Consider the following 26,599-nt stretch of genomic DNA (forward strand, 5'->3'; position numbering starts at 1 on the left):
GTTTTTCAGGTAGCTTTGCAGGTAGGTTTCTTGAAAATGTTTTGGAGACATTGCCACAGTTCTTTTTGGATTGAGACTTTCTCAATTTTTTTCTGTTTCTTCATGTTACAGTATTCCAGACAAAAATTTAAACTGATATTTCCTACTTACACACTAAAGCAAAATATAGAAATAACTCACTTAAAACCATTTTTTTGTGTGTGAAAATACTAGTGGCCTAAGAATTTTGCACAGTACTGTAGGTGGAAGGAGGAAGGATGGATCAGCAAATAGATTGATAGATAAATAGACATATGGAACATGATGTGGACAGATTGGGATAGATATAGATTTATAGGTAGATGTATGCATAGACCGAAGAAAATTTGGATGAATGTGGTAAGAGGGATAAATAAGACGTTCACAGATAGACTTTTTCAGTAGATACTGTATTTAGATGTATGACCACGAATAGATGGATGAATGGACTGATGGGGTAGATAAGACATTTGCATATATAAATATACGTATAGATATAAAGATATATGCGTGGATAGAGTGATAGATGGACATATAGATGGATGGATGAAAAGACTGAGTTCTTGTTGTAAGATTGTGCTAATATCTTTGTCTAAATGTTTCCTAATCTTGCCTATTTTTATCAATCATATTTTCTTTGGGCCTGAAGCAAGTGGAGCGTGTATATGTGTCGCCTGTCACATTAAATAAGATTTGTCTTGGTAGTTACAGACGCAGGTGCAAAAGAAAGAGGAAACACCTGAGGAACTTTCACTAAACCCCTGACTCACACTTCAGTCTCTCTCTCCCTCTCTCTCTCACCACAGCTGGATTGAACAGAATGATCACTGGCTTGAGGAGGACCAGAATCTGCTAGCTCCGCACACTGCCAGAGAGAGCGGAGAGAGGGAACGAGAGAGAGTGTGCGCTCAACTATCAGGTCATCCAGTTCGTAAAATCTGTTGTGTTCTGACAACGAGAACAGAGAGGAGCAAGAAGACTTCACTGAACAGACACAACACATTCTGCGCCTTCAGAAATGCACGAATTATGGGAACATTTAATTGTTACACCTTGCATTTTCAATTTTTCAGGCTTTTTGGTTACAGTAAAAGAGTAGCAGGAAGACCTCAGGATTTTAAAGAGGACAGAATGAAGCAAACCTCTGGACTTAATGGCTGGATCAAAGATGCTATAAAGAAAAGAAGGATACATGACCTCTAACCAAACTTGGGAGGTAACAAACTTTTGTCTTTGAGAGTCTAACAGTGTTAATAAGGGACATTATGAACTTGCATGCCAACATTTCAAAGCCTGTGCCTAAAAGCATCTTCACCTCTTCACACCTCATGCCCTTTGACCCTGACACCTGGACACCGAGTCCGGACATCATGCTGGGTAATGTGGTTCGTAACAGTTCGTTTGGCTGTAACAGAAGTTGGGCTGACACTGAAGCATCTCTCTTTCCAAACGTATCCATCAGCAGCACTTCCAGTGAAAAAACAGAACCGCTGTCATGGCAAAGGTGCAACGGCGAGACAAGCAAAGAGGAGTTAGTTCGGAAAAACTGGGCTGCGCTACTGATTTTGGTTGTAGTCATTATTACGGTTACCGGGAATATTTTAGTAATCATGGCTGTCAATCTGGAACGAAAACTGCAAAATGCCACAAATTACTTTCTCATGTCACTGGCAGTGGCAGATATGCTTCTGGGACTTCTGGTCATGCCTGTCTCCATGGTGACCATTGTGTATGGTGAGTCTGCTTCGATTTTGACAGCAGTAATTAATTATGGTTGGCAGTAATGCTTGGATGTGAGCTTTCACTCACACTGTTGTTTCTGAATAGCAGTAATGTGTGGTACGCTTGTAGGAATCTCAATTTCACAAGACATGGTGTGTATATCTGTCAGGTTGCAGTAGTTTCCAACCAGTGCATCTAAACCATTTAAAGAGTTATTGATAAGTGTTTTCACTGGAAAAGTTTGATGTACAGATGTGTTTGATTTTAATAAGGCGAAGATGGAATTTTTCCAACCACAGACTTCAGGATTTCCCCACCTCCTTGAAAATAATGACTGGAACAGTGCTATGTCGGACATGGATTAGATCAGATTGATTAACTTTGACCTCAGCAAGAAGCATCATTTGATATCATGTCAAAGATGGTGGCAACTGATGAGAATGGCACAATGTTAGGTTTATAATTTAATGTTATGGTATAAATATTATATTTTTTTGCTTTCTGTCTGCTGTTTTTAAAGCGAACATGAGCCGTTCACATTCAGGACTTGTTCATAATTAGCATAAAAACACATTACAATCTTGTAAAATCAGGACACCATCTTGAAGTATATTCTGGTATTCCCCATCCAATCAGCATCAAAATCAACATGATTGGAGCAGTGAAGGTACAATGTCTAGGGATGATGTGTGAGACTAGTCACACACACATACACACACACACACACACAAACATACTGTATATGTATGTGTGTGTGTGGGGTGGGTGTGTGACCATGGACCACAAAACCAGCCAAAAGGGTATTTTTTTTTTTTTTGAGATTTATAGAGCATCTGAAAGTTGAATAAATAAGATTTCCATTGATGTATATACAGTATTTCTAAGGATAGGGCAATATTTGGCCAATATACAACTATTTAATAATCTGGAACCTGAGGGAAAAAAATAAACACAGAAAAAAACTTAATATTGAGAAAATCACCTTTAAAAGTGTCCAAATGAAGTCCTTAGCCATGCTTATTACTAATCAACAATTAAGGTTCAATATATATTTATGGTAGGAAATGTACAAAATATTTTCCTGGAACATGGTCTATCCTAATGATTTTTGGCATTAAAGAAAAATCAATAATTTTGACCTATACAATGTATTGTTGGCTATGTGTATAATAAATATACATAGTATACACACATATATTATGTAAACAGAAACTTTAATTTTGGATGCGATTAATCATTTGACAGCCCTAATATATATTTATATATTACAAAGTCTAAATTCAAATTAGTGCTATGTTAATGTAATGTTTTGAAAATAAAATATTTTGCAAAGTGGATATTGCAGTGGACTATGCTCTCTTGGACTTGAACTTAAAACTGTATTTTGGCTAATGTTAATAACGTGAATGCTTATGTTATTTTTGTGTGCGTATGTTGATTCAAATCGTTTATTTCAAATGGTTTGCATATAAACACAGTAGTCAACTAGTCGGTTACATAATTTTCATTTAAATGCCTATGAACTAGACCTAGCACACATTCGTGTTGATGTCACTACCTTGAGGCAGATGTGATTAGACTAGACAACTTTCTGTATACACTTCAGTTACCCTTTAAATTATGATATACTGTATAATATGATAATAAACACTTCAGCAAAATCAAATTATGGACATTTTTCAAATTATATAACAACTTCTTGAGTCATGTAACATTCAAACCAATTATATTTTATTCTTGAAACATTGCTTGCATAAAGCAAGGTGTATTAACATACACATTGCTCAAAGTGACTTTCGAACCTTACAGTATTTGTGGCATTTCATGGTAATTTTTTTTACTTGCCACTGTTCTAAATGCATTTTTAAATTTTAATTAACTGATTTTTACTGTTCTGATATTTCATTTTCACGTTTGTAATATATTTATGGTCATGTTTAGTTATCATTCAACATTGTGCTGTTAATTTGCCTTGGATTCATTATCTGTCATGTTTCATCGGGGAAATGTTAATTTCTGTCTAATTTGCTATTTGTGTACTTAAAGTGGATGTGTTAATTGATCATTAGTGGCCTTGTATGCACTGATGAGGTTATTTTCATGTGAATGGTTTGCTGAATGACATTGTGGATTAATTTAATTGCCCCTATATGTTATAATTGGTCCAAACACATGAAAAATGCATGGTTTAGCACAAAAGATTTAATTTTCGTTCATGATAGAGTTTGAAGATGTGTTTACTATTCTAGTAGGAATAGGAAATGTGTTTTTCTGATGGAGCTTGACAGTTAAATGTCATTGTCACGCTGCATTTCAGGCTGTTGTCTGTGTGCCGAGGCAGCGGCTTTGAAGAACTAAGAAAGAGAGAGAGGTTAAGATTGCACAAGAGTGTGCATGAGAGAAACATGGCACCCTCTTCACAGTTTCTATCTCTCTCTGTGACTCTCTTCTGCTCATCCGTCCTCTTTGTATTTGCTGTGGGAAGTATTAGTACTATTAGTCAGACTGTGGATGTGACTAAATGTCATGTCACTGTTTCCGGACAGAGTCACATGTTAAAGCTAAAACCTTGTTAACATTTCAAGGTGTGTGTGTGTGTGTGTGTGTGTGTGTGTGTGTGTGTGTGTGTGTGAGTGGAATGACCTCTACTGCTCACTAAATCTGTCTGTTACATTGCCAGACAAAAGAAGCCATTGAAGATGATGTTGAGGGAGAATTTTGAGAAACAGTTATTTTCAATTATTTTCAGCTCCTCAAATACTGGACTGATGCTATTCAAATTCATTGTATGCTGGAGCACTCAGCACTGTACCTGTACTGTTATGGAGCAATTTGTCTTTGTCTCTTGGCTAGCGGTGCTTTTTTTGGTTTTGTTGTTCAGGAATAATGACAATATTGTTGCTCTAGCATTTTTATGAACCTTTATTCTGCCAAATTAATTGGCTTGATTTAGCTCTTTGTCCTTGTGTTTGATGATTGAGTCACATTCTGTCTGTTCTTTTTCTCTCTCGTTGTCTCACATGCATGCATATGCATACACAAACACAGTGCTTCCTCAGATGTTGCTATTTTGTTACTGTTGTCATCTTTTAAGAAATTTGCTAACAGTAATTTGTAAATAGATATTTGGTTATGTTTAGGTTGCATTGCATTTCAAATAGTACAGGGCGGCATATTGAGATTTACAATATATATATTTGAAATTAACAGGTATAGTTTAAAGTGGCTTGCCCCGTCAGATGCTTTGACAGATACATGGGCTGCTAACAGATAACGTAGGCTAAATGCTCTGTTTAAAGGATATGAGTTGTGATGTTTTCTGGGAAAAATCCTGGAAAATGTTCTTCAAAACCAAAACCATAAAGGGATCATATGATGTGATTTCAATTTTCCCTTTCTCTTTGGAGTGTTACAAGCTCTTGGTGCATAAAGAAGATCTGTAAAGTTACAAAGACTAAAGTCTCAAATCCAAAGAGATATTCTTTATCAAAGTTAAGACTCTGCCACACACGTCTACATCACTATGTGGAAAGACGCTGGCACTTCTGAACAGCTACTGTAAGTTGGTTTTTTTATTAGTTTAAGTATTTGCTATTCAATGTTCAAATGCTGAGTTTTGCACATTGTGTGTGTGTGTGTGTGTGTATTGATGAAGCACATGATTATGGAAAGGGGCGTTACATTTCCGACGAGTACTTGCGATGTTCGGCCAATCACAATACACTGGGTCAGTTGGCCAGTCAGAGCAAACTGCACTTGTTTGAAGGAGGGACTTTGTAGAAAACTATGCATTTGAGAGAGGCGGGGCATAGTGGAGCTACAATAATGTACAGTATTTGAAAAATAATGTGTTTTTTGAACATTAAAGCATGTCAACATATTCTGATACAGCAAATACACAAAATAATGATCTTTAATAAAAGCATCAAATGACCCCTTTAATTTCTTTTGACTGTAGAAAGAAAGAAAGACATGAGCATTTTGGATGACATTATAGTGAGTACATTTTATTCTGGAAGTTATTCTTTAAACTAATCATTTAAAACAACAGCAGTTGAGTAAATGCATTTCTTCAGCAAACAATATTGTGGAGTCCATTCTGACAGAACACGACGATCCTTGATCATCATCGGCACTTCCATGAGGAGCGAGCATGTATGCATGGTTTCCAGACCTGCAAAAATTAAGCAAAACCCCAGCAGAAAATGAATCCTTTTAACAGAGAGGCTTTGACTTGGGGATTTTAACTCTTGACACCTGGCAACGCACACACGAAAGCACGCGTTGTAGAATTGTACAGTAGTCTACAATAAATTTTCTCCTTTTTTCAATAAAAATAAAAGTACATTTCTGTATAGTTTTTATATTTTTTTTAAAATACATTTTAGCCTCATATTTTATCGGCAACGATATTGCATGTTGATATAGTCATCATTATTGTTTATTTACCTTAGTGTCGTATTGTCATATGATAGCTTGAATCATGTGGCTCGGAGAAGTGCAATCTGAGTTAGGAGTATTTAAATGAATATTTAAAAAAGAGAATATGATAAAGACAATATCATAAGCAATCACCTAGCAACCATCCAAAACAGCCAATCAGAAAAACTTAGCATCTGCATAACAATTCCTTGCTAACCAAACCCTCTGGCATAGTGACGAGCAAGTTTTGCACAGGAAGACACCACTTAAATTTTCTTAAGAAAGTGTAAAAGTTGTCTTGTTTGGAATAATCTGATTGATCAGATGATAATCAGTGTGTCTTTGAATTGATAAAGGGTTGATTCAGCAGCCAGCTGCTCTGTACTGTGCCAGCAATGGCCACATGCAGTCACGGAGGAAAGAAGCTAATCACTATAATACTGTGGGCTGCTCCCCCAGTTCAAAACTGCAGAACAGTGTATTTTAACACAGATATTCTGATAAAGAACATTGTAAACAAACTTAGTGTATACACATTCAGAGAGACTTGAAAAAAGTCACCATGGACAGATGTATTTCATTAAAGGGGTTAAAGTTGACATCCTGTAAGTTTCAGAATTCAAAATTTTCTCATTAGTCTAAGCACAGTTTATATAAAAGCCAATCTGCTAAAATGACAGCTTGTGGAATGCACCACTTTTTGACGTAACATTGTGGATAAGCACCGCCTCCACAGATGAATATCAACGCCTGCTTCTACATAACTGCCTTTTTAAATAACGAGACGAATGCAGGTCTATGCAGAAATCAAATGATAAAGATGGCTCTGAAGACAAGACAAGACAAGACACTGCAGTTCCAAGCTGTGGAAAAACATTGTTTGCATTGCCTTCCTTCTGATCTCAACATCAGGAAAGAGTGGATAAACTTAATGTTCAATGAACTACCAGACTGTGTCTGTAAGAACTCAGCCCTTAGTTCACTTAATTTTACTGTGGATTTCTTTGCAAACATGGAACAATTTGATGCAGATTCCTCTTTAGGAACTCGAGCTGCGTTGGAGAACGCTTCTGAGAATGCTTTGGGGAACGTTTCTAGCATGACATCTCTGAATCATGTGTGTCACCAGTCCAATGGATGGGCAAAACGTCATAGGTAGGTGATGTCAGAGACCAGGAAGCTTAAAAGCATGCGTGGCTAAGCCAGCATTTAGCCTTCTGTCTTTAGCAAGCACTATGTTTGTGTACTGTTTCAATATTTGTTTGTAAGTCTTATTTAGTGTTGTTTGTCATTCCCATCATGTCAAAAGCACCCTCTAAGACCAAACATAAACTGGTCGAGGACAAGCAGCATTTCAAACTGTGTGTTCCTCCCTGTCCGCGCTACATTTCGGGTGGGGATACTCACAGTTTGTGTGTTGTTTACCTTGGAGCGGAGCATGCAGTGTTGGCTTTTGAGGGAGCAGCATGCCCTGCATGTTCTCTGCTCTAGGAGGGATCTCTTTGTGGAGGGAGCCTTTTTTCAGAACTTTGGAGTTCTGGGATGAGTGCGCTGGGACGGGGTCTGGCTGCTGCTGGTAGCCGCATTCTGGCCGGGCCGAGTATGGTTCTCGGACCTCTTTTCCCTCCTCTCCATGGGAGATTCCTGTCAGGAGGGATCTCCTCTCACCAGCGGAGGGCACTAAAGTCTATCCCCGTCAGGAGCTGTGGAAGTTATGGGTGTGGCTAATGATGGGTCACAACTTGTAGCTTCCGGTATCTCAACTGAGAATGTTAAGACCATCCTCCAATCCAGAGCTCCCTTAATGAGGAAACTTTACACCTTGAAGTGTAAGCTTTTCACTTCTTGGTGCGGAGACCACCACCTCGACCCAGTTAACTGCCCAATTGGTACAGTGCTGGAGTTCCTGCAGGCCCGCTTCTCCGCAGGGTTGACCCACTCCACCCAGAAGGTCTATGTGGCAGCCATTGCGGCCTACCATGCCCCTCTTGGTGGCCAGTCAGTGGGCAGACAACCCCTAGTTATATGTTTTCTCCATGGTGTGCTGAGTCTGAGGCCTCCGGTCTGTTCTCGTGTCCCCCACATGGGACCTGGGTGTGGTGTTAGAGGCTCTCTGTAGGCCTCCCTTCGAGCCTATCAAGGAGATCTCGGATCACCTTCCCACTATAAAGTCTATTTTCTGTTTTCCCGTTGGGGACCTAAAGGCCCTCTCCGTGGCCCCGTCCTATATAGATTTTGTACCCGGTCTGTCCCTAAGGTCCCCTCTTCTACACCACGGCCTGTCATAATCCATGCCTTCAGTTCTCCTCCCTTCAGGGAGCCAGACCAGAAGAAGCTTAATTGTTTGTGTCCACAGAGCTGCCCTGTGGAGAAGGGCAGACCAGTTATTCATTTGCTACGGTCCCCCTAAGAGAGGTCGCCCCGCTACTAAACAGACCCCTAGTCAGTGGATAGTAGATGCCATTTCCTTAGTTTATGAGTCCTCTGACGCTGCTTCGCAGTGCAACACTTCTGGCATCTCTGCTGGCGCTTGCTTCATCCCTTGAGGCTGAATGCAGGCTTCACCACATTTGCTTTTAAGCTTCCTGGTCTCTGAAGTCACCTGCCTATGACGTCTTTGCCTGATTAATAGACGTGATTCAGAGATGTCACACTGGAGGCGTTCCCCAAAGCATTCTCCGACACAGCATCTCATTCCCTTGAGGAGCCATGGTTACATAACGTAACCTGAGATGATTTCAAAAAAGATCGAAACTAAAAGACTATGCTGTTCCGAGTATATTGAATATGACATTATTGTCACAACACAAGTGTAAGTAACTGCTTTTATTATGTGGTCTCTATTGCTTTCTGTTAAACAGATAATTTGGTATGTATTGAGTATTTATGCGTTTTAAACCTAAATCACTCCAGTGTCTATCTATGAAGGATGTAGGCTGGCAAACATACACAACTGTTAGCCAATCATAGCAGAGTGCATTTACTTCTGAGTCTACAGTCTGCCATGTTTTTTCAAACCGAGCATTCTGATGAGGAGGGTTAAAAACAGGACAAAAATTAGAATATTACTTCTTAAATATGTTTGTTTATGCAAAAATCCTGATAATATAAGTGGACCTCAGAGAACAGTACACACACACACACACACACACAAAAGTCCTTTAGGTACACAACTTTGACTGCTTCAAACAAAAAGCAGTTAATGACCTCTTTAAAGGGATAGTTTACCCCAAAATGAAAATGTTCTCATAATCTCCTCCCCCTCATGTCATTTCAAATATATGACTTTAAATATTTATAGAATGCTGGTAATCAGTTGATGGTCCCCATTGACTTAAATAGTATTTCTTTGCCTACTACGGAAGTCAATGAGGACCAACAACTGTTTGGCTTTTTAAAATTCTTCAAAATATTTTGCGTTTAATATTAGAAAGACACTTATACGGGTTAGTAATGACATGAGAGTGAGTAAATGATGACAAAATTAAATTTTTCCGTTACAAACCAAGCCAAAGTTGAAAGTCGAGCAATGCCAGGTGGTTTTTGAGCATTGCATTCAGCTTAGCCAATTTACCCAATGGAAAAGAAATGGAACTGACAAAAGCAAACCAATGACAGAGTAAAGAGGGAACACAAAGACACTTGTCGTTCTATAAAGGGTTGACAATGGCAGTGGCATTAGGAGTCAGTTTAATGTGTCCCAACATGCTAAGACACAGTTGCACAGTACTGTCATTTTATTCAATTATCTATTCACCCACATCAATTTCCTGTCATTTTTATATTGTACTATACACTAAAAAAAAAAAAAAAACACTTATAACGGTTATAATGGTCATGGGGGAATACACAAAAAAATGAATTGCACCTGCTGAGAGTGATGTTTATTGAAGCAAATAAAATATAAAATTTCCAAATCCAGCATAAATGCACCCACAAAATTCCAATCTTGGGGACTGTAAAGCATCTCTCCACTGCTGCAATCCACCACCTGAACTGGCTCTTTAAATTGCAATAGGTCTACATGATTGGCTATTATCGTTTGATCATCATTTTATGATGATATTTAATGGAAGCTATCTTCACATTATCATTTGAGGGAATGTCTTCGTTGAGACATTTCTGAGCAACAGTGATGAGGATCAATGAAATGCAACTGGAACTTCCACTGAATCACTTGTAAACACAGATGGATTCCACTTTTCTTAGAGGAGAGCAGAAAGGTTGGAGTCCTTTCAAACGAGCGGAGATGACAGAGAGAGCAAGAAAATTGAACAGACACATTGAACAGAGACTTTAAAAAAGTCCTCGAGAGAGGGATCACATCTGAAGCAGCAGGGGTGATCAAATCTGAGAGGAACTCCCATTGAGTTTCAGCAATGACGTTCTAGAGCTGTGACGAGGCACACACTGAGTAAACCATTGGTAATCAGAGGCATTTTATAAATAGCAGCGTGTGTTTCTAACCTATTATCCAAACAGGTAAGAATAGCCGTGGTTGTGTGTCCATTATCTCATAGGAGGCAAGGGAGGGGAAAAAAAAAGATTAAAATCTGATTAGATAAAATTAGATTAGTGGCCCTAAAAGAAGGTGACTATTGATACCCAAACAACACTTTGGATATGACTGAATATTCAATGTGCCTGAAGCATATAAAACAATAAAGCCAAGAGAGGCCATGTTCTATTGTTACTATACCATAGTTAATGATAATTAATAGTTATAAACACACCCGTTTTCAACCAATAGCTACATTTATTACATGACATAATTCCCAAATCTGACTTTAGGCTGTTTACAGTTACCAAGCAACTTCACATGTTAATATAGAATGTATTGTATTACTGTGCCCTAGCTATTTCAGAATTTCAGATATACAGTAGTCTTTTTTTTTTATATAGGTTTGTATATGATTGTCTTCATTGTTCCTCTTTTGTTTTTGTTTGTTTTCCATAGATCCGGATGACAGAGAGGGAAGCCAAAATAAATAGGATCAGAATGCACACAGACACTAATTTCTCCCTGATTCTCTAAAACCTCTCAATCTCCCAAACGGCTCCACAGCAGAGCTCTGGCATAATCCCCTGCCACGTCATGTCACCATGACGATAGAGTGTTCCAGAGCAACACTCGAAGCTCAATAGCTGCTGTTAATGCAGCACTGATGGTTCTCTGGCACAGGTGGTCTCTAGGTTGCCACAGCACTCGCAGACTAAAAAGAGTGGAGTGACTTAATGAGCAGCATGAAGGACTAATGACAAGCATCTGCATAGACACTGAAATATATCTTTCATTTCATTCTCATTAGGGTCGTGGCCACTTTAAACACTTGACACCTGTGCCACATCAGTAATGGCTGCTTCTTGATTATACACCTGCATTATAGATCTGGGTTGGGTTGTAATATCTTCTGGATGGATATGAATAGCCATCGCCACTTTCCTAAATGTGAGCTGGAGCACTTTTGCATCTGCACTTTTGCATCTGTTACAGTATAAAACCCTGCGTCTTATTCACAAACCACCCGCAGTTCAGTTTAATCAGGCGCAGACTGTGCTGGAATAGCACATTCAAATTGTATACAAATTCAAATGTATATTCAAATTAAGTCATTGTCATTCTTTTCAACACAAACACGCCTCCTTTCTATGTAAATTAGGATCACAGATTGTGCTTTATTAAAAATAACTCACTGCTATTTGCCTGCCGCAGTTTGCACTTCCAAAGAAAATTATTTTCTATTGGTCATGGGAGCAGTTATTTATCAAACAAAGGTCAAATAATGCCGTTATAACCAGAAATGTATCCCGATATGTGGTGTAGTTAAGAGCATGTCCGCATTTTTAAGATTATATGAATGATTGTGTTCACTAAAACCAATGCAAACAGGGTGTGCAAATAAATAATGCTATAATTCATTCAACCCTAAATAATTCAAGGAAATAATAAAAATGTACATGCATACACTAGTGGAAGTAAAACAAAGTTATTTCTTAACACAAATTATAAATAAAAGGAAAAATGTTTCCACACCATAGTATGAACTCAGAACTATTTTAACATAGTCCATGATTTGTAAACTAGTACATTTTCATGTTTGCATTACATATCCAGCTCCATATGTATGGATTTCAGACATGGTATACTTGCTTGGGAGCTCATCTGGTACAGCATTGCACTTGTGATCCAAAGCTAAAAAAAGACACGGTTGCTTCAGCAAATGATCTTTTATCTCACATTTACTTTCTAAACACTTGGTTAGATTTGGTATAGTTGGTCCATAAAAAAAAAAAATGCAATAGAGCACATTTAGCACCACTCACTGGACATTTAATTTCTTAACTGCTATGTTAAGTATGGAATAGGGGTGGTAGAGATTTTGGACTATGGTTTCTATCATGCTACTGTGCTGTGCTGCATCGTCACTAAAATGTATCCTTTGCACATGTTTTTAAGGATTGTGATAAGAACAAGTCATTTCAAGTTGTTAAAATGCAATCAGCAGCAAAAGAAAACTAATTTTATTAAATGCACGTGTTATCATATAGACTGTTTCTGAGTGCTGTCAGAGAGGTGCATGCAGGTGAAGACGGTGCTAATAGAACACAAGAGTATTGAACACAGGAACACAGTTATTTTTGGCACCTTATATGCCTTGAACGGTTGAATACATGCACTTGTATGTGTCAAAACGCCGTCCTTACAAGTATCCTTGTAAACACAGTAATTTAGTTCTTAAGTGAAACCAAACAGCTGAGAAAGAAAACATGTGTCACAGTATATTGGATCAAGGCAACTCTTAAAGTGACAGCAGCCTAATATTCCTGCAATAATATCAAACAACAAAAGAAAAGAAAAGCTCTCACTGCCCTTGAATAAACCACTTTTGTAACTTTAATAAGAAGAAACAATTATTTAATTTACACAGTGAAGCATATGCAGTGTTTTAGTTTTTTTTTTTTCTGTTTTTTGTAATTAATTTTTGAATTCTTATTTAATCTATGACGGTTTACTTGTCTTTTTATTTTTAGGCTATTAGATTTTTGTGATATTGACACTGATGACAATCTTTTATTATCGTCCACACCTAGTACACAAAAACCAAACAAAGTAAAAACAATGCCAGATTGATGTTCATCTGTTCAGGATGAAATTAAATATGCTTTCCGAGACCCTGACTGGAAATTTAACTTTGAAAGTGTCATGAAATACACATGAAGCAACATAATGGGATTTTGTAGAAATGTTGCCACAGGCATTTTTTTTCTTCCACGGAGCCTACTGAATAATAAATAGTTAAAAATGTACTGTAATTATTAGTATTTTTTTGATAGCCACTGGTCACTGAATGTTAAGACATCAACATTATTTAAAAAATGCATCCAGTCATAAGGGCAATGGCAATTATTTTTTCCTGGGAACTCATCATCATTTAATTTACTATATTTTGTCATATTTAGCTCAGTTATGGTTTCAGATTTGTCCCAAAAATATGGTACACACATGCAGACTCATACACACTTCAAAAAACAGGCAATTATCCTGCTTGGCCAGATAACATTTGGCTTTCCTCTGAGGCATTTTGAGTTGTTTGCAGGACAAACAAGAGGTAAAGAGACAGAGTAAAGTAGTGAGAAAGGTGTGTGTTCGGGGACAGGAAGGGGTGATTAATTAGTCTGATAGATTCAGGGCTGTTTAACGAGGCAGAGGATGAGTTCAGGAAGGGTCAGGGAAAAGGGGGTGAGCCAGTGGTTTTATAATTATCCTTCAACCGATACAAATGCACCCGCAGACACACTCCTCGTGACATTACAGATTCCTTCCTGCTTTAGGCAAATATCATAGAATGTGTTTTTTTTTTGTTTTTTTTGGAAATGGTGACACACAGTGACGAATGTAATCATACCCCCAGTTGTCATTTCAGTGGCATCTGGCTCAAATCAGTGCTTAGATGAAATGCATTTCAAAATGTTCTGGCACTCTACAGTCTTTGCAAAAAAAATAAAAATAATAATAATTCAGCCTGCTGAAATCTTTGTCTTGTGGTCAAAAGGCAAAGCTTTTAAGGTGGCGGTAATGTGCGTATGTGTGTGTGTTTTCATGTTTTCAGAGAGGCTGTATGGTTAAATTCACTGTGATAGCATAAACAGCTCTGCAAACACGTTCCGTAGACTGATTAGTGTTGCTTTGTTGTTTCGGTTCCCATTAACTTACATTGTGTCTTTTCTCAATGGGAACAGAAAGAGTTTAGTTATCAACATTCTTCAAAATATCTTCTTTTGTGATCCACAAGTCATTCAGGTTCTGGATGGCGTGAGGGTGAATGACTTTCCCTTTAATTAAATATTTTAATACAATTTTAACAAATGAGATTTAGCTCAGTTCTAGGTTCAGATTTGTCCCAAAAAAATGGTACACACATACAGACTCAGACACACTTGCTCCTTTTTAAGGTGTCCTTCAACCAAATCAGGCTATTATCCTGCTTGCCCAGATAACATTTGGCTTTCCTCTGAGGCACAGGCACAAACACTCTACAGATTTGAGGGAATTTGTTAGGTTTTTGTTAGGTCTGAGTATTAAACAAGGGGTGATTACGCCTTCAGTAATTAGGACATCCCCCGAGACTGTACCGACTCCAATGACAAACGTTCTGAAGGGTTTTAAATAGAGTCTCTGCCCTTCATTGTTTCTCTTTCCCTTTCAGTCACGAGCACAAACACGCATGCATGTATCTAATAGATTGAACACGCACACACGTTCACATTCATTTTATATTAATGGATTATTAATTAGCCTCTGGTTTTGATGTGGCATCTCTTGTTTGAGATTTATGGAATAAAGCCCCAGCTGGTAGAAGCCTCAGAGTGGAGAAATAGATGATGTTCTTCATCTCTCATAGTCTATTCATGAGCACCTCTTCTGCCTGCCAGTGATTGACCTTTTATTCTTTTACTTATATTTTTCCTGTTTGTGCTTCTTTCATCAAGACTTTGTTTTTTATTTGTGCCATGATGCATACCGCTACATCAAACAGTCCCCACATCTTAATATTCTCTAAAAAGACCTTGATGTCTTCTTATCATAAGCCCTGATCCTCTCTCTCTTTCAACCCATGCTGTAGGCAATTCCACGAAATGGGGTATAAAGTAGGCCTGAAACTCTTCTTCTTTTCTCTCTCAATAAATAGTAATTTAAATGAGGTGTTTAACCTTCTGAATATGTTGATCAATGGTCTGAGAAGATCAACCTATATGACCATTATATAAGCAGTAGAATGTGCACGCTGTCATGCTGAATGTAAACAACACTGATTGCGTTCTGGGGTAATCTCCAAAATGGAAGAAGACGCTAACTTGTGGAGGAGAATTGCTGAACAAATTATATTATTATTGTTTTCTTTGTACACAAAAAGTATTCTCGGAGCTTCGTTAAATTACAGTTTAGCTCCTGATGTCACATGGACTATTTTACCGATGTTCTTGCTACGTTTCTGTGCATTGAACATGGTAATATCATTGGCATCTATAGGGGGTCAGAGAGCTCTCAGATTCCATCAAAAATATCTTAATTGAATATTCCGACGATGAACGAAGGTTTCACGGATTTGTAACAACATGAGGGTGAATAATTAATGGCAGAATTTTCATTTTGGGGTGAACTAACCCTTTAATACTGTCTACAGTTTAAAACTCTGATTTGTGTGGTTTTACATTTTTGGTAATTAAAATGTGCTAAAATTAAAGGCATGATATGTAAGATTTTTATTTTATTTTATTAAAATATCCGAAAAACACTAGAACAGTGTTATATATTTTGCTAACTTGTCTACTTGCATTATCCCAAATGTTTCAAAGAATGTTTAAATCCAGAGAAATAAGACATTTTAACTAGTGACACGGACCATGTCCATAGTTATTGTGTCGCCTGCAAATGATGTCAGAACCCCTCGATTTCTGGTTTTGTTTTGTAGAAAACATGGAAACACCAAAAGAAGATTTAATATGTTGTGCATTTTAATAGAGCGGTCACAACCACACAGTAGCATTATAACAGAACTTTCAAAAGAATAAAACAGCGCTGCTTTTCCCCCTACATACGCACGACTGGAAGGAGCGTAAGCTGTTGACTGTGGCATAATAACAGCTGAGCTGCTTTCGAGCCATGTCTCACGCTCGTTCAGTGGCCTCATTTGGCATCGATGGATTTCAGCCTTACGCCTGTTCAGTTCTACTACATTAATAAATCATTAGCTCATCCATGAACATAATTTCTGCCAGATTCCAGTCAGATTTCATACAAAGACGACAACTCCCATGATTCCACACTCACTGCATCAAGCTACGCTACCCTGTCTTTGTTTATTTTGAATACTATATATAATACACTTTTATATACTTTATATACTTTTATTTATATAATACTCTAGTGATGAAAAATTATATACTGTGCCTTTAATAACATTTTTAATTAAAGGAATAGTTCACCCAAAAAATGAATATTTGATGTTTATCTGCTTAACCCCGGGACATCCAAGATGTAGGTGACTTTGTTTTTTTTTTTCAGTAGAACACAGAGGTCTGCAATGGTTTGAGCTAAAAATCTTGGTTTGTAAACAAAGTCAGCTACATCTTGGATGCCCTGGCTTTAAGCAGATAAACATCAAATTAAATTTTTTGGTTACCTTTCATTTAAATGTAAAATAATTAAATATGAACTAAAATACTTTTACACTTTTTACTGTTTAATATCAGTTCAAATTATGATTTTGAGAAAAATAAATAATGAATGAATGAATAAATAAAGAATGTGGGTGAGAGGATGACATGAGGAAGAGATGCAGGAATTGAGATGTACTGTTGACTGGGACACACCAAACTGACTTCAAAGAACTAGTGGCAACAAAAAATGACGGTGTTGTCGCCTTGCATCAGTGGTGTCTGGACCAAAAACTGTGCTTGAACACACAGCTCAGACTACAGCTGACCTCAAAATAAACATGTGCGTTCTGCGCCTGCGTGAGAGGAATGAACGGTCTATATAAGCGGCAATTAATAGTATATATTCATCATTTAAGAGGACAAACTGAAACAAAGATATACGAGATAAATGCAGATAATGTAAACAAAGCAGCATTTTAAGCGGCTCATGTTGAAAATGTGCATATTGGAATGCTTGGGAAAGATCACATTAGAACAGCCTTCTGTTGGTGCCACCTTCATTTACTTACTCATTTTCATCACTTTCACTTTAATTCTCGAGCACTGACTCAATTGCCAAGGCTGGCCACACAGATGATTTTCAAATCTTAACTGATTTTAAAGGGGTCATATGATGGTGCTAAAAAGAACATTATTTGGTGTATTTGGTGTAATGTAATGTGTTTATGCAGTTTAATTAACCGTCACCCATCCCCTCTGTGGGACACCTACATTTATTTCACTATATTACAATTAAATCTAATCAAATCCTGACAAACTTTATATCGATGGAAAGGTGTAAGACTCCCAAATATATATTTTACAAATATATATATATTTTTAATTATGTAGGAAAAGTAATCGATTAATTTATGACAAGAGTGCACCCTCAAAAATCTAAATTATAACTTTTTATAATTTTTTTTTGACCTTTGTTTAAAAAAAAAAGACTTCTTTGTTGCCTTTTTCTTTATCACATTTTAAAAATCATCAGAAATTATATATCGACTGAAAACTTAAAATCTCAAAATTCATCCTTTAAAACCCATTTTAAAATCAGACATTGCGTTACCACGTAAATGGTACATCAATATCATGTTACAAAATATTTTCATTCATGAATTATAAAATTTTTAGTTTGGATCGTGTACTACAAAGTCAATGTTCAAAAATGTGAATGACAGTTAAGGGGTTAAGGTTAAAAAACACATTATTTTCCATATAATGCACATTATTGTTTCTCCTCTATGCCCTGCCTTCTGAAACAAACCCATTTTTACAAGGCTCATTGTTCTGAAAAAGCTATTTTATTGTTAAGTTATCCAGTGTGTTGTGACTGGCCAAATGCCTCAAGCGTGTGACGGAAATGTTACTCCCCTTAACATATGACATCTCTCAGGCCAGCAGGTTTAAGCCATCCATAGTGCACACACACAGCAGTGAACACACACCCGGAGCAGTGGGTGGTGCCTGGGGGTTCGGTGCCTTGCTCAAGGGCACCTAAGTCATGGTATTGCTGGCCCAAGATTCGAACCCACAACCCTAGGGTTAGGAGTCAAACTCTCTAACCACTAGGCCACGACTTCCCCTGTGATAGGGAGTGTTACTGCATATTGGAGACACGAACTGTTTCAAACGATTCTGTTTGATTTGGTGAACTGCTTTGACCGGTTCTTTAAAAAGATCTGGTTAAATAGGAAGATTAATTCGCGATCACTCACTAGATTCATCACCAGACGAGACAAAACCAATAAAACCCATTACAAACAAGGCATTTGTTGCATCCAGTGGGGACATCATTGCTGATTATGATGACTTATACTGTCTTTTCACGCGTTGCATTGCGTATTTGGGTTGGACTGTTCAGGAACAGTGTTGAAAATACAACTTAACCACTGATTTCTAGTCGCGTCCTCTTTTGGAAGGCCAAACAAGTAGTTTTGCTCTCACAATGAAACACATGGTTACTCCACGACATGGCAGCGGTGGCAACAGAGAGAATAAAAGTTACACCTTCTTCCTTTGCGTAAACATTTGGCCGGTGTTATTCAAATTTTCCCATATAGTGACGTAGAGATCTGGGGGCGTGTTAGAACGAGCTGTTTTAGGAGGGTGTGGTTGACTTAAATTTTATAAAGAATATTTCTTTGGATTTGAGACTTTAGTCTTTGCAACTTTACAGATTTTCTTTATGCACAAGGAAAACTTGAAATCGCATCATATGACCCCTTTAAAACCATGGGAGACCACAGACATGGAGACAGCTTCAGGTGCTTAATCTCAATTTGGGACCAGTTCAATAATTGTCATAACACCACACAATGGAGGATGTTTTGGACAAAAAATAATCGCGCCACACCTCCCAATCATTCAGGGGAGCTAATCGGGCTAAAAATCACCCTTAAAATCATCTAGTGTGTGGCCAGCATGAACTGAACATCCAATCAGAGTTCTCACTTGCACCCACAATCCCTAATGCTGATTCAACATGTTAAATCGGGCAAACTGCCTCTGACATGAGCCCAAGCAGAGCAGACGTGGAACACACCAAACAAACTAGCCCAACAGATGTTTGCCGATGGCCCGATGTGTGTCTCAGCCTTATCCAAACTTTACTTTAAAAAAGCAAACCATATTCACAGAAAGTAAGTCTACTTGTATAGTTTAAGTCTGTGGACTGTCATATGTCTACTACCAAAAATGTTTATGTTTGAGCCGTGATGATGGCAGCCTGCATTTCATGTTCATAGTAAAACACATCTATCTTTAGCTAGTGTGTCACCCAGACATCTTTTCATACCTCAGTTGATAGTGAAGGCTGGAGAGTGTGGGAGCATTTCAAAGCTAAGATAATGGAGTTTAGAACCACAGACCAAATTTTAGCTGAAGCCCAAACTGACATTTTCTTCTGCAGAGAAATTCACAGAATCTGTTTTGAGTGTTGAATGGAACGGCAGGGAAACCACAAATTTTTCTGTCACTTTGAAAAAAACACAGTAAACACAACACACACAGGGAAACTAAAGTAATACAGCTCTGCTGAGGTACAATCCAATATCACAGAGGGATGTTTCTAAAACTCAGGTGTGTGATCTTTGTTTTGGTGATTGATGGTCTTTATCATATTTTTGCACACAAGCTCTGTACATTAATTCATCCACATTCTTCCTTTCACTTCCTTTCTCTGCATGCATCGCATTTCCTACAGCTCCGCCTCCTGTTATTCTCTCACTCATTTAGTTCTCTTTATTTTTCTACCTCATTTCCTTTTTGTGGCACTTAATTTGTGTTGGCTCTTTTGGCTTAGCCTTTGTGCTTCATTTCAATCTTTTGTCAGTGACAAAATAAATAAATAAAAAAATCTAGTGAAAGGGCTAATTTTTTAAGAAAGTACCTGACAGTAACTTCAAATTGCTGTACATGTATTATTAATTCAGTATTTCCTCCCTTCACAGTTTGTGCCTGTGTGTGTTCTGTACAAAGTGCCAGGAAGTATTAAGACTGAAATTTACAGTTTCAGTGATGAGTCTTTGGTGGATGGTCATTTTCTGCCTGACTGCACAGAGCAGAGTGAGCTAACTCTATTGCACTCACAAAACTGAACTAACTCCTCACCAGTGGCTTCAGTGTGCTTGGAGAGATGGATTGTTGGATAGATAGAAAGAAGGACAGGATGACACAGTAGGTATACAGATAGATGGATAGATGGGTGTTATGGCCAAAAATATTATCACAATATATTTTTTTCCATATAATACATTAGCGATATTCACCACAATATTGATTTACTGTTATTGGGGAAGGAAATACTTTCCACATCGTCCCCTTGGAATTATAAGGTTCTATCTGACATTTTTGTCAAAATTGAGTTATTCACATATTCTTATTTTGTGACAATTTATTTACATTATGTGATGTTTTATTTTAAGTAGTGTACATTTTGGTATTTTTTATTGAAAAAACAATAAGGTTATATCTACAGAAGTCTATGGAACACAAAAATTTTAAAGCTCAATATCTCAAAACTACTCAGAACGCAGATAGAACTTTATAATTCCAAGGGGACGACATGTTTAATAGACCTTGAGAATAAATATAAACATAACTTTATTTGTTTACAATTAAATTCCACACAGTGAAATATCTATTAATTTAGGGCCCCATAAAATCTAGAATTCTTTTTTATTTTTCTCCATTTCTGAATTCTGAGTTTTATGATTCAATACAAATTTATTTATCTTTCCAATTAAATGTAATTAATAAAACCTTGTCAGTTCGATCACTTTTAAAATGTAATCAATTGAAATTAATTTTCAACAAACCTTAGCATTTTTATTGTCAAGCAAGATGCTGCACATCAGAAATGTATGAATTATTGAAAAATATCTTGGTTATATAGTATTCCATAAAAATAATAATATTATTATTCGAGAATTATATTTTAATATAAAAAGTAGTATGTTTCTGTCATAATTTTTTTTTAACCAGACATTTATTTTGATGGGTTGTTGTGAAGATTTTTCAGTTTTACTTTGCTTAAGTTTTAATATATTGTACATATAAATTAATGTAACTGTTTACAGTTCCCAGGTTAACGGGTGTTTTTGGAGTAAGATTAATTTCTCTTTCATGAGATTGCATCCTGTTTTTGACTGCGATTTGTTTCACTGTGTTGTAAAATCTAGGGGCAATGCTTCTAAACCAGGGTGTTTTTAGGGGTATGACATTCAAATGACAATTGTTTTCAACCGCCACATTTATCACCATATGACAATTTGTACGATGAGATTGACGGCATATGAATGTTTCATGATTCACACATGAACCCTGTTGTAAGTTGATTTGTGCGCACATATCTGCATTCATTTCTATGTTAATAAATGATGCCCAGTGTGTATTTGATGGTAGTTTTATTTTATTTTTCTCCAATGAAACAGTTTAAAGCTGGTGAGGTGACTCTCAGAGCAGTTCTGGAGATGAAGTTCATGTGTTCATATCCTCATATACTGAGACAAAGACATTGAAAACAGTGGGTATCAGATGAAACTTGCACCATTCATTCACACAGAGACATGCGTAACAAACAGACTTATTAGCAACATGCATTGACTGGCTTCTTTCACCAGTCAGTGCATCTGGTGTGTGAAAACCTGTCAGATTAATCCATTTTGAGGAAAAATGTCCAGAAATTATCATCGTTATCAACATAAATTTGTTTGCAATCGCGATATGATATTGTTTATCGCCAAGGCCTAATGGATGGATGGAGCACTACACTCTTAAAGTAAAAGGGGTTTTCACAACAATGCCATACAAGAACCATTTTGTACTCACTGGATGGACGTAGTGTTCTAGAAAATAAACTGTATTTCATCAGCGTATGAACTGAAAACACTGTCAGTGACCATTAAGCTCTTGTGCTGCTCTCAAGAGCTCATCACACTCATGCCTTCCAGTGAAAACACTTAGTGGGATAAGCCAATTCAGTGATCTCACAGGGGCCATTAGCATGGAACGGAGGAAAGTCAGTACCTTTAAGGCTTTTGCTATCAGTTTTATTCCTTGGGCCCCATCCTCTAAATGTCTGTCTCTTCTTCAGGTTACTCCTGGCCACTCCCTGCATCACTGTGTCCCATGTGGATCTACTTGGATGTTCTCTTTTCCACTGCCTCCATCATGCACCTGTGTGCTATCTCGCTGGACCGTTATGTGGCCATCCGTAACCCCATCCGACACAATCGGTCAAACTCACGCTCCCGTGCCCGGGCCAAGATCACGGCAGTCTGGACCATCTCAGCAGGTACACCTGATTCCATCAACTTGGCACCCACGACACCGTGCTGTAGTGTGACATGAAGCCATTATCATTAGACTGTTGTGAACAAAATGTCATGACTCTGATCTAATTAGACAGTATCAACCACTGAGTCTGCTTTTAGAAAATACTGGAAAATGTTCCTTATTGGCTTGAGATGACCATGGCTGTTTAGAGCCGCCGCTGAAACGAAGAGCGTTCCAAAGAGGGTCTTTAAGCATTTATGTGTACTTGAATCTGAATTACTTTTGGGACTAGAGAAATCAGTGGCTAATAAACCTCCATGACTTTGGCGATTGAATACATGAGTGGGGGGAGAGATTTGGGTATCTGTAAATGAGAAGTAAAATTGCAGCAATATTCAGTTATATTATAGATTGCAGCTGAGAGGCAACAATGAAACTTGCAGTAGTGAGTGCAGCTTCATCAGTATCCTGCTGATTATGTCAATGGAGCACCACAAGGGAGAAATAATTGAGAAGAGGGAGAAAAAGAAATTGCATAATGGAAAGCTAAAAATTAATGAATTTTACAGGTCTGGGTCATTGAATGCTGAAGTCATGAATATTTCCAGCATGCACAGTGTTATTTCCACCACATCTCAAATCATGTGTTGTGCTTAATAGCATACTTTGGTGGAAATGACATTTTAAAATGGCTCCATCTTTGCTAATACTTATTTCATTTCATGGATAATAAAATACACACAAATAAATATATATTTTTTTACACTTTTCAAGCTTGCTCTCAATAAAAAAACTTATATTGACCTTTATTTTTCTTGTTTTATTCATATCATGTCACATTTAATATTGCCTTGGTAAACAAGTATGGAAAATGTTTACAAAACTAATAGAATAATTTGTGTGTGTATATATATATATATATATATATATATATATATATATATATATATATATATATATATATATATATATATATATATATATATATATAGTTTATTTATTAAGAAACTTTACTATTGAAAAAAGTATAGAGTAATAAAAAGTAGAAAAAAAATAATGAAAACGTGAAAAAAAAAAATATTAGTATGACCTTCATATAAACTAAGAAAAAATATATATTATTTTTTTTTTAAAAAAACAACCTTTGCTGTGCCCGAAGTTGAAGAAATGCTCACGCACGGCATCAAAATGACCTCAGACCACCCCAGTAGTTTGAGCTGCATGCAGGAAAGGCAGAAAACGATATTATGAGCAGAAAATTCAATAAAGTAAATGCCACAATGCCATTTACATTACAGTAGTGCAAAAAAAAAAATGAAACAGTCTAATAAAACATATTTATGATACAAAGCCTATACTGTATAACTAAAGTCAACAGAGCTTTTGTGAGCTTCAGGGGGGTTAAAGAGTTGAGAGCTAGTGCTGCTTTAAAGTGAAGACGACTTCCAGATGGTAATTATGTGTCATTCAGGGATCAAAGTAGATTTACTAACATTTTGGAGATTGGGGCTCTTTGAGCATGAGTCAGATGCCTTTCAAAACACTGCAAGTCTGGTTGTTAAGATTTAAAAGTGGTTTTCTAATTATCAGTTGAGAAGCCGCTTAGAACTGAGACAGCATAAACATGCAGAATTAGCTAGTTTTTGTAGTGGAACATCATCAGAAATTTGATTTATTTCACTAATTCCATTCAAAAAGTTAAACTTGTATATCATATTCATTCATTACACACAGACTGATATATTTCAAATGTTTATTTCTTATCATTTTGATGATTACAACTGACAACTAAGGATAATCTCAAATTCAGTATCTCAGAAAATTTTAATATTACTTAAAGGGGGGGTGAAATGCTCGTTTTCACTCAATATCCTTTTAATCTTGAGTACCTATAGAGTAGTACTGCATCCTTCATAACTCAAAAAAGTCTTTATTTTTATTATATTTATAAGAGAAAGATAGTCTGTACCGATTTTTCCCGGAAAAACACGAGCGCCTAGAGGCATGACGTGTGGGCGGAGCTAAAGAATCACGAGCGCCAGTAGGCTTTTGAGTTGAGAGCATGTGGAAGCTGTGACACAGATCCAGAGGCTGAAATTTAACAAGAGCAGCATCAGCAAATGCTATGTGGTATGTACTGAAACTGTATATATTTGCTTAGCGGTTTTGGAAAATGACTAAGTTCCACTTTATGTCGTCTTTTTTTTTTAAGCTGTACATGTGGAAAGTGCAGTTTGATGACAACATCGCATGTTGTTTACTTGACGTGCTTACGGGCTGATAGCTAAGTTAACAACACCCGAGATATTTGAAGCAGTTTTACTCACCGCATGTGGTTCCAACACACAATCGTGACCCTTTTCCGTTGGGACTGCATTATCCTTCAGAAATAAACGATGTCCAATCCGAAATGCAGTGAACAAACAAAAACACTTGCACAACTCCGTTGATGCTCTGTAAAAATAAACTCCATCCACTGGTCCCTTAATGCTGTTTCTCTTTTGGTAATCTGTGCAGGGTTGTCTTGCCCTGGCAACCAAAACACACTTCTTTTGTGACTTTTCGCGATGCTCTCGCTCTGATCAGGCTGTGCTCAGCCTCTCAGTGCTCTGCCATACTGGAGCGCGCGCTCTTCCGGCAGAAGAGCGCGCACTCAGGACCCATATAAGGAAATTCTGCTCCATCTAACGTCACACAGAGCCATACTCGAAAAAAACTTTCCGAAACTTGTGACAAACCGGAAGAGGTTTTTTTGGAACAAAAATACTCCTTCAAACGTACAACTTAATTTTTGAAACTTTGTCCATGTTTAGCATGGGAATCCAACTCTTTAACAGTGTAAAAAACTCAGTATGCATGAAATAGCATTTCACCCCCCCTTTAAGACCAGTACAAAGAAAGAATTTTTAGAAATCTTGGCCAACTGAAAAGTATGAACATGAAAAGTATGAGCATGTACACAACTCAATACTTAGTTGGGGCTCCTTTTGCCTGAATTACTGCAACAATGCAGCGTGGCATGGAGTCGATCAGTCTGTGGCACTGCTCAGGTGTTATGAGAGCCCAGGCTGCTCTGATAGCGGCCTTCAGCTCTTCTGCATTCTTGGGTCTGACATATCGCATCTTCCTCTTCACAATATCCCATAGATTTTCTATGGGGTTAAGGTCAGGCGAATTTACTGGCCAATTAAGAACAGGGATACCATGGTCCTTAAACCAGGAACTAGAAACTTTGGCAATGTATGAAATCTGAATCTCCATACAGTTGGTCAGCAGCAGGAAGCATGAAGTGCTCTAAAACTTGTTATATGTTATATAAACCTTGTTATATAAACCTGTTATATGGCTGCGTTAACCTTTGACCTCAGAAAACACAGTGGACCAACACCAGCAGATGACATGGCAACCCAAACCATCACGACTGTGGAAACTTTACACTGGACCTCAAGCAACGTGGATTGTGTGCCACTCTTCTCTTCCTCCAGACTCTGGGACACTGATTTCCAAAGGAAATGCAAAATTTACTTTCATCAGAGAACATAACTTTGGATCACTCAGCAGCAGTCCAGTCCTTTTTGAAGCGAGACGCTTCTGACACTGTCTGTTGTTCAAGAGTGGCTTGAGACAAGGAATGTGACCGCTAAAACCCATGTCTTGCATACGTCTGTGCGTAGTGGTTCTTGAAGCACTGACTCCAGCTGCAGTCCACTCTTTGTGGATCTACCCCACATTTTTGAATGGGTTTTGTTTCACAATCCTCTCCTGGGTGCGGTTATCCCTATTGCTTGTACACTTTTTCAAACCACATCTTTTCCTTTCCCTTCGCCTCTCTATTAATGTGCTTGGACACAGAGCTCTGTGAACAGCCAGACTCTTTTGCAAAGACCTTTTGTCAAGTCAAGTCAAGTCAAGTAACCTTTATTTATATAGCACTTTAAACAAAATACATTGCGTC

The 26,599-nt window shown here is 37.5% G+C and overlaps 1 protein-coding gene across 1 annotated transcript in view; it reads left to right on the plus strand.

Annotated features, from left to right (window-relative positions):
* Positions 1–926: 926 nt before the first annotated feature.
* htr2aa (5-hydroxytryptamine (serotonin) receptor 2A, genome duplicate a) overlaps positions 927–26,599 on the plus strand; it is a 30,310-nt gene continuing 4,637 nt past the window's right edge. Inside the window, exons 1-2 of the mRNA XM_052564769.1 lie at positions 927–1,752; positions 22,463–22,663. Coding sequence (XP_052420729.1) covers positions 1,284–1,752; positions 22,463–22,663 — 670 coding nt within the window. The 5' untranslated portion in view covers positions 927–1,283. The remainder of the gene's footprint in view (positions 1,753–22,462; positions 22,664–26,599) is intronic.

The sequence above is a fragment of the Carassius gibelio genome, chromosome B9 (assembly GCF_023724105.1).
Source record: "Carassius gibelio isolate Cgi1373 ecotype wild population from Czech Republic chromosome B9, carGib1.2-hapl.c, whole genome shotgun sequence".
Taxonomy (NCBI): domain Eukaryota; kingdom Metazoa; phylum Chordata; class Actinopteri; order Cypriniformes; family Cyprinidae; genus Carassius; species Carassius gibelio.